At 36.9% G+C, this 13,834-nt stretch overlaps 2 protein-coding genes across 5 annotated transcripts in view; both read left to right on the forward strand.

The window, feature by feature from the left end:
* Positions 1 to 887, forward strand: part of ATR (ATR serine/threonine kinase) — a 91,736-nt gene extending 90,849 nt beyond the window's left edge. For all 3 annotated transcript variants that reach the window (XM_059163874.1, XM_059163876.1, XM_059163877.1), the window contains one exon: positions 520 to 887. In XM_059163874.1, coding sequence (XP_059019857.1) covers positions 520 to 693 — 174 coding nt within the window. In that variant the 3' untranslated portion in view covers positions 694 to 887. The remainder of the gene's footprint in view (positions 1 to 519) is intronic.
* Positions 888 to 2,201: 1,314 nt separating this feature from the next.
* The window catches only part of XRN1 (5'-3' exoribonuclease 1), a 103,824-nt gene continuing 92,191 nt past the window's right edge, over positions 2,202 to 13,834 (forward strand). Inside the window, exons 1-2 of one of the 2 annotated variants that reach the window (XM_059163878.1) lie at positions 2,202 to 2,408; positions 11,668 to 11,900. In XM_059163878.1, the coding sequence (XP_059019861.1) occupies positions 2,334 to 2,408; positions 11,668 to 11,900 (308 nt within the window). In that variant the 5' untranslated portion in view covers positions 2,202 to 2,333. The remainder of the gene's footprint in view (positions 2,409 to 11,667; positions 11,901 to 13,834) is intronic. The other variant, XM_059163879.1, reaches the window with a different exon arrangement.

Genomic DNA, 13,834 nt, shown 5'->3' on the forward strand with positions numbered 1-13,834 from the left:
ATGAGAATAGATTGAGAATTGTTTTTCTAATAACATTCTTATTTTTGCATTTTGATAAGCTTTCTTATTGAGAGAAATGTGTGCCATTCCAAGTAGCTTAGAACTCCATTTGCACTTAGTAACATAATCTAAATATTAGGCATTTAAAGTATTGTTGCTATTACTAGAATATTCATTCAAACATTTTAGTCCTAACATTTTGGGGTAAATTTTTTAAATTATTATTTTTCTAGAATTGTAGTGTGGAAGAGATTCCCAGGTATTTCACATAGTCCAGAAAAATGTCCATGCAGTTGATGCTAAATCAACATTGCAAGCCTCAAAATCAGTTATCTCAAGTTGCATTTGTTTCATTTCTTCTCTCTTTTACCTGTTTTTGCTCCTAAAAAGGGGGTAATGATTCACAAAATGACATGAACATTTGTCAAACACCCAAAAAGTAGTAATTTCAAATTATCAACATTCAGGTGTTATTAGGTTCTTGGCACTTATGATTGATTTTCAATTTCTTCTTATTAGGCCAAGACCCATGTTCTTGACATCGAGCAGCGACTGCAAGGTGTAATCAAGACCCGAAACAGAGTGACAGGGCTGCCATTATCTATTGAAGGACATGTGCATTACCTTATACAAGAAGCTACTGATGAAAACTTACTGTGCCAAATGTACCTTGGTTGGACCCCATATATGTGAAATGAAACTACTTCAGAGAATATGCAAATAATCTAAAATTAGTGCATTTGGTATTACCTGTGATTGTTTATTCAGTTTCAAAGTACAGCACAAGTTTATGTTCTTGGAGCAACTGGTATTAACTACCTTATTGTTAATAATATTTAAAATAATATATGATGTTGTTAAGAAATAAACTGCCTTTTTTTTTTTTAGATTTATTTATTTATTTGAGAGAGCACAAGTAGAGGGGGCAGAGGGAAAGGGAGAAGCAGACTCCCCACAGAGCAGGGAGCTTAACTTGGGACTCCATCCGGAGATTCCAGGATCATGAGCTGAAGGCTTTACCAACTGAGGCAGCCAGGCACCCCTAAACTACTTTCCTAAAATAATTGTTCATTATAACTGGAGAAATGGAACATCTTATGTTTTTCTGTACTAGAAAGATGTATTTACAAGAAATAACCCAGCCTGATTTCATTTTATAATTTTTATGAGTTTTCTTTTAAGTACTACTAGCAAAAGGATTCATTTGAACAACAGAAAATTACATTGAATAAATGCTGTAGGCACAGCACTATGCTAGATTCCTGCACAGAGCTACGTTCCCTGCCCTCTAGGAACTGACAGTCTAGTCTAATAAAACAGATATAAACATAATGCACACATAAAGATCACTTAATAAAACTTTTGCATGGTTGAAAATGTAATAGAAAAAAATATAAACCAAGGGGCATGAATATGAAAACTAAATAATTTTAAAGATCCTGTCATACGGACAGTTTACCAGAAAACAGAATCTAGTAGTCTTAGAAGACACTTAAAATTTCACAAGATTTTGAAATTAAAGATTTTAATGTCCCATTTTTTGTAAATTTTCTTGCTGATGTAAAATAATTCACAATATTTACAAAATAATGCGGTTATTCAAATAAATGGAAAAATTCTTTATAACAGAATTTCACTTAAGTTCTCTTGATATTGTGCTTTTCTTACGGGCTTAGAGTGTGATGGGAGAAAAACATGAACACAAGGGACAAGAATGTGAAAGTATACCATAGTTCCGAGGGGCGTTTAATGTTGACTTAAGGAGGAATCAGGGTGAGGTGGAAGGAAGTTATTCGTTTTTTCCAACAAATAATTTGCGGGGAAAAGTTTTTAAAAGAAGTTTTGATATAGGGTTATATCCCTCTGAAAAAAAACTTCCCCTTCCCCAAACGAAATAAACTAAACCAAAGAAATCACCAGATCTTTCCAAATCTGTGTTGAAAAAGACTGACATTAGTAATGCCAGGGCACAGAAGCAGTCAGGACAAATACCCCGTTCCAAAACTCTTCCAGCAGGCCCGTGAGGTTTTCACACCATTCCCACGTCTACTCGGTCAACCGACATTGCCAGAACTAAATATAACACACCCGCACGCCGCCACCCTCTTAAACACAACCACCAGGGAGCTTGGCTGTGAGCGAGAACCGGGATTAGAGCCCCGCCCCGGGGAAGCGGCCTCGAATCGGCCGCTCTAGGCCCGTCGACTGCTCTCTATGGTCGGGCTGGCGGTGTGTTGTCATCCGGGGAGCGACGGCCGGAGGCAGCAGCTTAGGCCCCGGCGGGGCGTTTGGTTTCGGTTTGGCCCTGACTGGAATTAGCGTTGACGGTCGAAATGGGAGTCCCCAAGTTTTACCGATGGATCTCGGAGCGGTATCCCTGCCTCAGTGAAGTGGTGAAAGAGCATCAGGTGGGTGAGCTAGGAGGCAGCGGATTAGGAGGCCGAGAACCCGGGCCCCGCGGCCCTCCCTCATCCTGGGACTGGGCTCCCCAGCCTCCTCTTTCTGCTCGTCGTCTGCCCCATGATCGATGAAGGGAAGGGAGGAGAAGGTTTGAAGATACCCTCAGAATGGGGGCGAAGACGTGGGTTTCATGTCCGTGGGCAGAGTCGCGGGCATCGCGGCAGTTCTGACAGCTCTGCCGCGGCGTAGGGCCTTCCGCGATTCGGAAATTAAGTCCAGGGCAGGAGCATTTTAGTGAGTTCTTTCCTTTCCTGCCCGGGGAGCTGCATATTCCCTTATAGAGGCAGGAGAGCCGGAGCAGGTATTCGAAGTCCCCCCCCCCCCCCGCCATCCCTCCCAAGAAAGCAACAGACCCGCGTACGAACAATATAATCAGTGCCTCCGCGGTTGAGTCACCTTGTTTACTTTCCCTTACCCGGACCTGCATCCCACCCCACCCCCAACGCCTAGACTTCTTGACGGAGCTGATGGTTCATATTTATGATACCTTTCGTTACTCTTTTTCGATTATCTCAAAGGTCGTACGAATACCGTGTTCCAGGAGAAACAATAATACACTTGGACGGGCAGGGGCAGTTATTTGGAGACTTCAGTGTGCGAGTGTGCGTGTGTGACAGAGGGACAGAAAGAGAAAGAGAAAGAGAGATTGTTACAGCATAATACTAGTAATAATAATATCTGGCTTGTAATCCGGCATGTAATAATATCACAGTGCAAGGGTTTTGTGTGGATTCCAAAAATGTTTATGTAGAGGAATTGTGGAGAGAAATAGTAAGCAGCTATCTATTAGGTAAACTAGACTTCGGGTGATACGTTAGTGTTTGTCACATTTAATGATTTTGGTAGATCTCGTGTCCATTTTATATCTTACAGGTAAATCAGTTTTGATGTTTGTGTAACTAATGAATCAGTTTTGATGGATAACATTTTATTAGTAGTGAGGGGAGATAATCCAGCCAACACCATCATGCTGTTTATTAAATTAGGGTTTAATCTTTTTTTATTTATAATTTATTTATTTTACCAGTAGGCAGAGAGGCAGGCAGAGAGAGAGGAGGGAGGAAGCAGGCTACCCACTGAGCAGAGAGCCCAATGCGGGACTCGATCCCAGGACCCTGAGATCATGACCTGAGCTGAAGGCAGAGGCTTTAACCCACTGAGCCACCCAGCCGCCCAATCTTTTTTTAAAAAAGTATAATAAGGGCGCCTGGGTGGCTCAGTGGGTTAAGCTGCTGCCTTCGACTCAGGTCATGATCTCAGAGTCCTGGGATCGAGTCCCGCATCGGGCTCTCTGCACAGTGGGGAGCCTGCTTCCTCCTCTCTTTCTCTGCCTGCCTCTCTGCCTACTTGTGATCTCTCTCTGTCAAATAAATAAATAAAATCTTTAAAAAAAAAAAGTATAATAAGCATGAATATAGGGTGAAACTTCCAGAAGGGTTACTTTGTTGTTGAATTCCTGTCAGATTTGGTAAATGAAGAAAAGCTTACAAAAATTCCGAAACAGTAGTTTATTTTTCCTTTATTTGAAACATGAGTTGAGTCAGATTTAGGAAGATAGTTCTTTCCAGAGAAAAGGGTGAAAAAGGATGTCTGGTACATTTCAGAAACAGAGACAACCAACTTTGGCTTTCCTGGGTCATTCATTCAAGAAAAGTCTGAGTGCCTGCCATGTATCAGTCACTATTATCTCCAAAGTGAAAAAAGTGTGATTGTTACTTGGATTGAATTGATAACATATAATTTGTCCATTAATATTTTTGTTCTGTACTCTTTGGAGCAGAATTTGGTTTGGTAAAGCTGTCTTGGCTTCTCACCATCCTGAGGAATTTTTTTTATTGAAGAACAAAAATAATCTCTTTAAGGCAGCCATATGATAGGTTTAAAAGGATAGGTTTAAAACTTGGCTTATCTTTCAAAAATGTTTGATTCTTGTAGTTAACAACGACCACCACAACAAAGAGAGCAAATATAATAAAGGGTTAGCAGCTATTCTCTTAAGCAGTATTTAAAAGACGGTAAACCTAAGTCACCATAATTCAAAAGCTAGTCCTGGGAGGAAGAGATTGGGAGGAGGAATAAGGTGTGGGAAGATGGTGGTGGTAAAGACAACAACATCATTTTTGGTCTCTTTGAATCCTCGTATAAAAACAGAACAACTAGGGATTATGCCTGTGTAGCTCAGTCAGTTAAGTGTCTGCCTTTGGCTTAGGTCAGGGTCCTGGAATCAAGTCCCACATCAGGCTCCTTGCTCAGTGAGGAGCCTGCTTCTCCTTCTGCCTGCTGCTCCCCCTGCTTGTGCTCTCTCTTTGTCTCTGACAAATAAATAAAATCTTTGAAAGAGAAAAAAAAGGAACAACTAGATAGCAGTGTTTGAAATCCAGAGAACATTTATGATAAAACCATGTAATATATCCCTGTGAACACCCAAATACAAGTAGGTAGGGACAAACTACCAATAGCCTCTAGACCCAGTTGGTGTTGGCATCCCTGCAAGAGGAAAAAGGAAGCAATGTGGCAAAATCTGATGGACCAGAGAACAGGAGAACTGCAGAATATTCACTAAAAGACTATGTAGGCCAGTTATGTAGCAGTATTTATAACTAAAAGGGCAGGAGTAGCTGGCCTCCTATGAACTCTCATAACTGACTTGCCAAGGCATCTTTCTGAAGCAGATATAGTAAAGGATGAAACAGATATACTCCCTATACAAGAGCAGACACTTTAAAATGGAAATATTAGCTTGTGTCTCCTTCTGTGCAATTTGTAGCAAAATGCATAGAAGATTGGCTTTAAAAGTGCATGCACTGGAATAACATGTACACTTAAAAGTGTTAAGATAGAAAAGTTTTAATTAACATTTTACCATAGTTTTTAAAAATGCAGGCACAAGAGTACAAATTATAAACAGGAACAATATCGTTCCTTAAGGGGCCAAAATTGTTGAGAGGGTGGAGGTTTGCACATTAAAGTGCCACAGTATGTAAACAGATATACAGTAGAGCTGTGGTATTGAAATTCCGTTGGAGGGTGATGATTAGGAAAAAAAACAAGTCTAAAGACTTGTTTTTAGACAAGAATGACAATAGTGAAAGAAAGATTAAGAAATACTGCTCTAGAGTAGTTCTGCTTGGTTTCAAATTTAGCCCCAACACTTACTTTACTAGCTATGGGTGAGTAACTCAATCTTTTAGTGACTCACTTTTGTCAGCTACAAAATGGAGATAATAATATTAGGATTGCCATACTTAAGTAAGTGAATGCACATACAGTTGACTATTGAAAATGTGGGTATTAGGAGCACCGACCCCCAGCTAACCCTAGCACAGTCAAAAACCCAAGTATAACTTTGACTTGCCCAAAACTTAACTACTAATAGCCTAGTGTTGACTGAAGCCTTACTGAAAACATAAACAGTTAACACATATTTATATGTTATTATGTATTATGCATTGTTTTCTTACAATAAAGTAAGCTAGAGAAAAGAATGTGTTAAGAAAATCATAGGAAAATAGAAAATACATTTATAGTACTGTACTATATTTATTGAAAAAAAATTCCCATATAAATGAACCTATGCAGTTCAAACTTGGGTTGTTCAAGGGTCAACTAGTAAGCATTTAAATCTGTCTAGTACATGGCAAGTACTTACCTATATTTGTTATTATACCTATAGTTAATATATTACCTATAGTTATTATTATTATTATTTATTTTTTTATTTTTTAGAGAGAGAGAGAGAGCACGCTCACCAGCAAGGAGGGGAAGAGAGAGTGGGAGAGAATGCTAAGCAGGCTTCATGCCCAGGGTGGAGTGAGGCTCGAGCTCACAATCATGAGATCAGGACCCGAGCCCAAATCAAGACTGGGATGCTTAACAGACTGAGGCACACAGGTGCCCCATATTTTAGCTGTTATAGTAACACTGTATTAGATTTTTTTTTTTTTTAAGATTTTATTTATTTATTTATTTATTTATTGGACAGAGATCACAAGTAGGCAGAGAGGCAGGCAGAGGAGGTGGGGGGAAGCAGGCTCCTTGCTGAGCAGAGAGCCCAATGAGGGGCTCGATCCCAGGACCCTGAGATCATGACCTGAGCCGAAGGCAGAGGCTTAACCTACTGAGCCATCCAGGAGCCCCCCAGCACTGTACTATATTTTAATCACAGGAGAACTGCATATGCTGTAAGAGTTTATAATCTTAATTGTATGACCTTTGTTTTGTAAAGTTGAGTTTTCATCAGATATATATGTTCCTCATTACAACTTCATCCCTACTTTTGTAATAACATAATAGGTCTTCAGTAAATATTTATTAAGCAAATGAATTTATTAATCATAGCATACTAATACACATATAAAGAATACATACTATATAAAAACATTGCATATTAAAATATACATTGTATATGTAGTATGTTTTAAAACATGCGTATTAAAGGGGTGCCTGAGTGGCTCAGTTATGCTTCCGATTCTTGATTTTGGCTCATGTCATGATCTTAAGGTTGTGAGATTGCCCTATGCTGGGCATGAAGCCTGCTAGGATTCTCTCTCCCTCTGCCCCTTCCCCTCTCTCTAAAAAAATAAATAAAAATAAAACGTGCATATTTAAAAATGAATTGAAGCAACAAAATCTCGGGATTGTTTAAGATAAATAGGATTAAAGAACTGGGCCAAAAGAATTGCCAGCAGCTCTTTTTAATAGTCAGATACATATTGTCTTAATGAAAAAGACATTTTGCAGCATCACTAAGTAGGATACAAAGTTACACTGGCTAAAAGAAACTGTTTTGAGAAAATTAGATACTGAAATGTTAATACTTAACCACAATTTAAAGCAGTATGAATGCATATTCAAAGTAAGTGTTATAGCCTACATGTGCTATCACATTTAATAAAGGAAGAGCTTCACTGTTTATTATTAAATATTTCTACTCACTACTTTGTGTCAGGTAGTATACCAAGAGTTCTGAACATGACCAAATACTTAAGTGTAATATCTGTCCTTTTCTGCTAAACTGTGAATTCCTCAAATCAGAGACCTTGCTTTGAGGAACTCAGAGTTTAGTAGGAAAGGACAGATATCACACTTAATTGTTCAACAAAAATGCATGCATGCATGCGTGCCTGGCATTCTTATATGCATTGGGAACACAAAAACAAATAAGAGTGTGACATAGAGAAGGGAGCATCATTTCTCACTCTCACAAAACAAATCATTTCTCCCTCTCACAAAAACAAATAAGAGTGTGACATAGAGAAGGGAGCATCATTTCTCCTTGGGTAAGTATAGGAAAGCTTCCAAAGATACTGAGCTGGATCTTGAAAGTGGAGTCAAAATCTGCAAGATCAGTGGAAGAAAGAGCATAAAGGAAAGAGAAGCATTTCAGGAAGTAGTAGCATCTGTTAAGTCATAGAGGTTTGGAACAGCCCAGTACATCTATGGCTTTCTACGTAATATATTGTATATTTAGCTTGTAGACTGTATATGCAAACAGGAAAAAACATGGAATTGGTGGGAGAGAGAACAGCCAAGTCATACAGAACCTTTTATGGTATTAAAGGTTTTTAGTATCATATGGGTTTAAGTATGGAAGCAACATGATTAGATTATGTATTAGAAAAATGGCTAGCTACACTGTGGTGGGAGAGAAAAAAAGCAAGCAGTCTAGTTGGAAAACTGAGGGCTTGAACTAGGACAGGAAGTCTGGGGATGGAGAAAATTATGAGATTGCCTAACACAATGGGAATGCTTAAGAGGGTAGGATTCTAGAGACATTTTGGAAGTTAAATTAAAAATAAAAAACAAACCATAAATGAAACCTAAGTGACTAATTAGATACAGGGGTTGAGGAAAGGTGAAAGTATAAAATAATGTCAGAACTTCTATTTTACAGATGTAATAACTCAGTATTGTGTTTGGGTTTTTTTTTTCCTGTTTTTATTTAAATCCAATCAGTTAACAAACAGTATAATACTTGCTTCAGGTGTAGAATTATTGATTTGTCACTTATATACAACAACCAGTGCTCATCATAACATATACCCTCCTTAGTCCCCTTCCCCTATTTAAACCCCCCACACCCCCACCCACCTTCCCTCCCACAGTCCTCAGTTCTCTATAGTTAAGAGTCTGTTTCTTGGTTTCTCTCTCTCTCTTTCATTTTTCCCCCCCAGTATTATGTCTGTGAAGGAGCAAGATTTTATTGCATGTTCTCATTCTCTTCACTGAATAGTCAATGGTTACTCATCCTGTATTTTTCTTACTAATCTGAAATGTAAGAGAATTTTTAAAATTTCTTTTCTAAAAGGATAATTATTTTTTTCAGATTATGAAGTATGTACTTATTATGTAAAAATGAATATAGTACTGAGAGCTGTAAAAGCTCTTATATCTTCTAAAGGAAAATAAACTGAAATTCCAACATCAATGGTTAACCACCAGTAACGCCTTGTTCCTGTATATTCCTAATGTTTATATGCAGATGTACATATAGATAAATATTTACTATAAATGGGATAATAACATGCCCCCTGTTTTATAGCCTACTTTTGTCATTTGACTGTCTGTATTTTACACACTATCTAATGTAAAATATGAATGTTAATCATAATTTGTAATTAATATGTAGTATTCTGTTGTGTGGATGTACCATCATCAGTTTCCTATTAGGCATTTTGATTTCATTTTTTATCTCTTGTAAATAGTACTGCCATTAATATTCTTGTGCTTACATCTTTGTGCACATTTCTGATTATTTCTCAGAATAAATTTCCAGTAGTAGAAATCTTGGGGGGAGCCTGAGTGGCTCAGTTGGTTAAGCATCTGCATTCAGCTCGGGTCACGATCTCAGGTCCTAGGATCCAGCCCTGTGTCAGGCTCCCTGCTCAGTTGGGAGTCTGCTTCTCCCTCTCCCTCTGCCTTCCATTCCCCCTGCTGGCTTTATCACTCTTTCACTCTCTCTCTCAAATAAATAGAATCTTTAAAGAAAAAAAAGAAAATAAAATGCTTCAGGTTTTGATATATACTTTCATATTAATTACACCAATTTATATTCCCATCCAGACTACTGCGTGTAAAGGCCATTTTCTCTCTTTTCTATCTCTGTGATTTTCTTCTTCTGCAAAATGGAGAATCCAAATATTTTTCTTTTAAATTTATCATAATTTAGTGAGACAATGAATATATTTGGCTCAATGTTTGGCACCTAATGAGTGCTTAATAAATGCCAACTATCACTTTTGATGACATAGGAAATATCTATTTTCCCAAAACCTTGCCAGTAACTGGGTAATATCATTTTTTCTAATCTTTGCTAACATGTTGGGGAAAATGACATATTATTTTAATTTGAAATTTGGGGATGTCGAACATCTTTTCATATGTTTATCAGACTTCTGTGTCTCTTTTTTGAATTGCTGTGCATTTTCCATGCTTACTTTTAAAATTTGCTCTTTTTTAATTGAGGATTTTTTTGTATGTTGGGAATACTGACTTTATCCTAATTTGCAAGCATTTCCCTGCATTTTGTCATTTTTAGTTTAAACTTGTTTTTGATACTTTTTTTAACCCTATAGCTGTAAAAAATATAGATGGCCAAGTCCATCATTTGTTTGGTTTATGAGTTTTGGCTTTCCTCATCCTAAAATCACCAAAATATTTGTATATAATTTTTTACTTATATTTCTCACATTAATATTTTTAATCTTTCTGGGATTTATTGTGTTATAAGATGAGATACAGTTTTATTTCCAGATAGTTAGCTAGGTGCCCCATCCCTTTCACTGGTTTGAAATGCCTCTTAGGTACTAAATTTCTATATACACTTGAACTACTAATTTTCTTTTTTGAGAATTTTGTTAATTTATTTGATAGGGGAAGGGGGGATAATGGACAGAAGGAGAGGGAGAAGTAGGCTCCACACTGAGCAGAGAGCACAGGACCCTGGGATCATGACCTGAGCCAAAGGCAGACACTTAACCCACTGAGCCACCCAGTCGTCCCAAACTTTTACTATTTGTAAACTATTTTGTTCAGTCATTAATATCATATAAAGTAGATTCCTTCATTTACTTTTCTTTTAAAATACTCTTTCTTGCATGTTTATTCTCCTAGGTAAACTTTGGAATCGTTTTGTAAAGTTCTCACTTAGAGATTTTGATTGGGGTTTACAGATTTTTTGAAGCAAACAGTAAATCTTGAATATACTTTTAAAACCTCATTATCACAATTTTCATGTCATTTGATCCTATTACTCAGTGAGGACATTTAACAATTTTTTATGTGGTGCCTCATACCATCCCATAAAATGAGTGTTTTGTCAGTATGTTTTTATGGTGTTCATTGATTCAGAGACCAAAACTTTTCACTCCCCAACTCAGAGGCCTGCCATTTTCTCAGTAAGAGGAAAATGTATCATTTCTGTACCTATGGTAAAATTTGAATTGTTTCAGAGATGGCTTTCATTAAGTTTATATAAGATTTCATTAAGTTTATATAAGATTTTAGTGTAGATTTGTTTTTGCAGTGTTCCCCTTACTTGATTATAAACATTTAAATAAAGAAAAGATAAAGAGAGCCCAAGCCATAAAGTCTTTTTATAAAAGTAGACACCTGTTACTTATGAAACTAGACACCTGTTAGCCAAAGTTTAGGAAATTTTTAATCCACATGTCAAAAACAAGAAATCTGTTTTCAAAATTTCCTTAATTTCTTGGCATAATCGAAGCTTTCTTAATTAATACAATCAAATCGGTAACTCTCAGTGAAACCAAATATACAAGGGTTTAAATCATTTGTAAAATCTTTTAATGACCATGTACAAAGAGCCTTTTAGATGGGCATTATGTTACCCATTTATAGGGGAAATTGACTTTAAGAAGTAGATGTCGGACTAATAGTTTGAGTACCAAATGAGCCAAGTACTTCATTTGGTATTTTCCCATTGGGCATTTTAAATAAGTAGGTAATTTCCTGACAGTAAATTTGATCAAGCTGTTGGTACATTATATAGTTATATACTATGTCTCCATCTTACCAATTTCTCTTATGCATTTTTTCTTTACTTTCTTTATGCAACTATGATTATTTTTTCAGTTTTTATATAATAATGTCCCTATATCCTGCTTTTTATCAGCTGCTTTTCCCAGATGTTTAAATATCCATCATTGATTATAGTAACAATCTTGGTCACTTTTCTTTATTTCTTAGATTCCTGAATTTGACAACTTGTACCTGGATATGAATGGAATCATACATCAATGTTCCCATCCTAATGATGATGATGTTCACTTCAGAATTTCTGATGATAAAATCTTTACTGATATTTTTCACTACTTGGAGGTGTTGTTTCGCATTATTAAACCTAGGAAAGTGTTCTTTATGGCTGTTGATGGTGTGGCTCCTCGAGCAAAAATGAACCAGCAGCGGGGGAGGCGTTTTAGGTAAAACATTTGTGGTTTATTTTAGAATACTACTTAGATTAATAAAATTTTTTATTTTAAAGATAATTGACTTAATGACCTCATCTTGTGTTCATGTTTCTTTTCTGCTTAAATTCCTCCAGAAAGAGAAATAACTGGTTATGTCACATTTTATCAATTGAGTAAATAAATTAGTAATTCATTGAAGTGAGGAGTCCTTCTCAAAGCATATATTGGGCTGTGTAGTTACTTTTGCTCTCTGTCATAAATTTTTCAAACTTATCCATGGTAATTTAGAAATAGCAGTAGAGTTGACCCTTGAACAATGCACTGGTAAGGGATGCCAGGCCCCCCACAGTCAAAAATTTGCATATAACTCAACTCCCCCAAATCTTACTAGCCTATTGTTGACTGGAAGCCTTAGCAATAACTTAAACCATAAAACATTCTTTGTATGTTGTATGTATTATATACCATATTCTTATAGTAAGCTTAGAGGAAAGAAGATGTTATTAAGAAAATCATAAGGAAAAGAAAATAGATTTACAGTACTATATTGTATTTATTGAAAAAAAAAAAGATCCATGTACAAGTAGACCCACTCAGTTCAAACCTGTGTTGTTCAAGGGTCAACTGTAGTAGAGAAAGCTCCTCTCTTAGTCTGTCCTGAACTAGAGAAGTACAGGGTAAAATGAGAGATTGTTCTAATAGAAACATTGACAGTTTAATTCAACAAACTTTGTTCAATGCTCAGACCCTGGCCAGATCCTGACTCTGAGTGAACATGGGTCCAAATTGGACAGAAAAGCAAGTGAGACTAGAAGGTGATTGATGGAATATGAGAAGAGAGCTGAGTTAGGACACTTGAGATAGTATCATCCCCAATGTGTTGCATTGGGTGTAACAGGATGAGAAGAGGCACATAAAGTTTTAAAGTCAAAATCCTGGGCATGTGGAATAGTTTTAAAAAACAATGATATCATGCTGTGTCTTTATTTATGAGTAGGGTAAGTAAAGTTAAGAGGGTTGTTAGAATTGTTGGGAAGACTCTGAGTCCAGTATGTTTGATGGGTTGTTACCGTAATGAATTGTTTCATCACAAGAGTAGGTAAAGGAGTAGATAGAGCACCTATGAATCAAATACAGAAATCATCAAGGAAAGTGGGAAGGTACCTTAGGGAAGGCTAGCAGTGAAAATAAGAAAAGAATAGTAAAAAGTAGTGATTTAAACACCAAAAGAGAAAAGATATTGAAGATACTTGAACGACTATAAAACGACCATCAAGAAAAGGACCATCTCTTATTAAAATTCAGAACCTCCGGTGCCACCCAAACTAAATTAATTTGAATCTCAAAAATTGGAACCTGGAAACAATTTTTACTAGATTCCCCTGGTATTTGTTAAACTAGTTTGGGGGAGCTACTGGCCTAGAAGTGTTAAGAAAGGATTATTTAAGCCCATTATTATCAGTCACTGTTCATTTGCAGAAATAGAAGCCTACCTATTTTAAGTATATATATTACAAAGAATTAGGTGCTTATACAAATCATTGTAAGAGCTAAAAGGATGGGAATTTAGGTGAGCCTTCAAGAATGACTTCAGAACAGCACCACAGAATTGACCCACCAGTGGCACTATTACTGCAACATCCAAGAAGGTGAATTAAGAGGCCCCCACCAGAACAGGTTGTTCAAGAATTTATTGCTTTAGTTGTGATCCAGGTATTAAGAAGATATTACCTGAACTATTGGCTCCAAAAATGTATCACTTTAGTTACAGTTCAGCAATCAAGAAGCCACCACTCTATCTGTTAGCACAAGAGCCCCAGTGTACCTGGTAGATCTGCCCTATACTTTGCTTCTCAGCATCTACAAAACTGCTGAATATTGAGACCTTCTACTATAATGAAACACACACCCCACAAATCCTCTTCCTCAACTTCCTTCAGTGTGGT

The sequence above is a fragment of the Mustela lutreola genome, chromosome 2 (genome assembly GCF_030435805.1).
Source record: "Mustela lutreola isolate mMusLut2 chromosome 2, mMusLut2.pri, whole genome shotgun sequence".
Lineage (NCBI taxonomy): Eukaryota > Metazoa > Chordata > Mammalia > Carnivora > Mustelidae > Mustela > Mustela lutreola.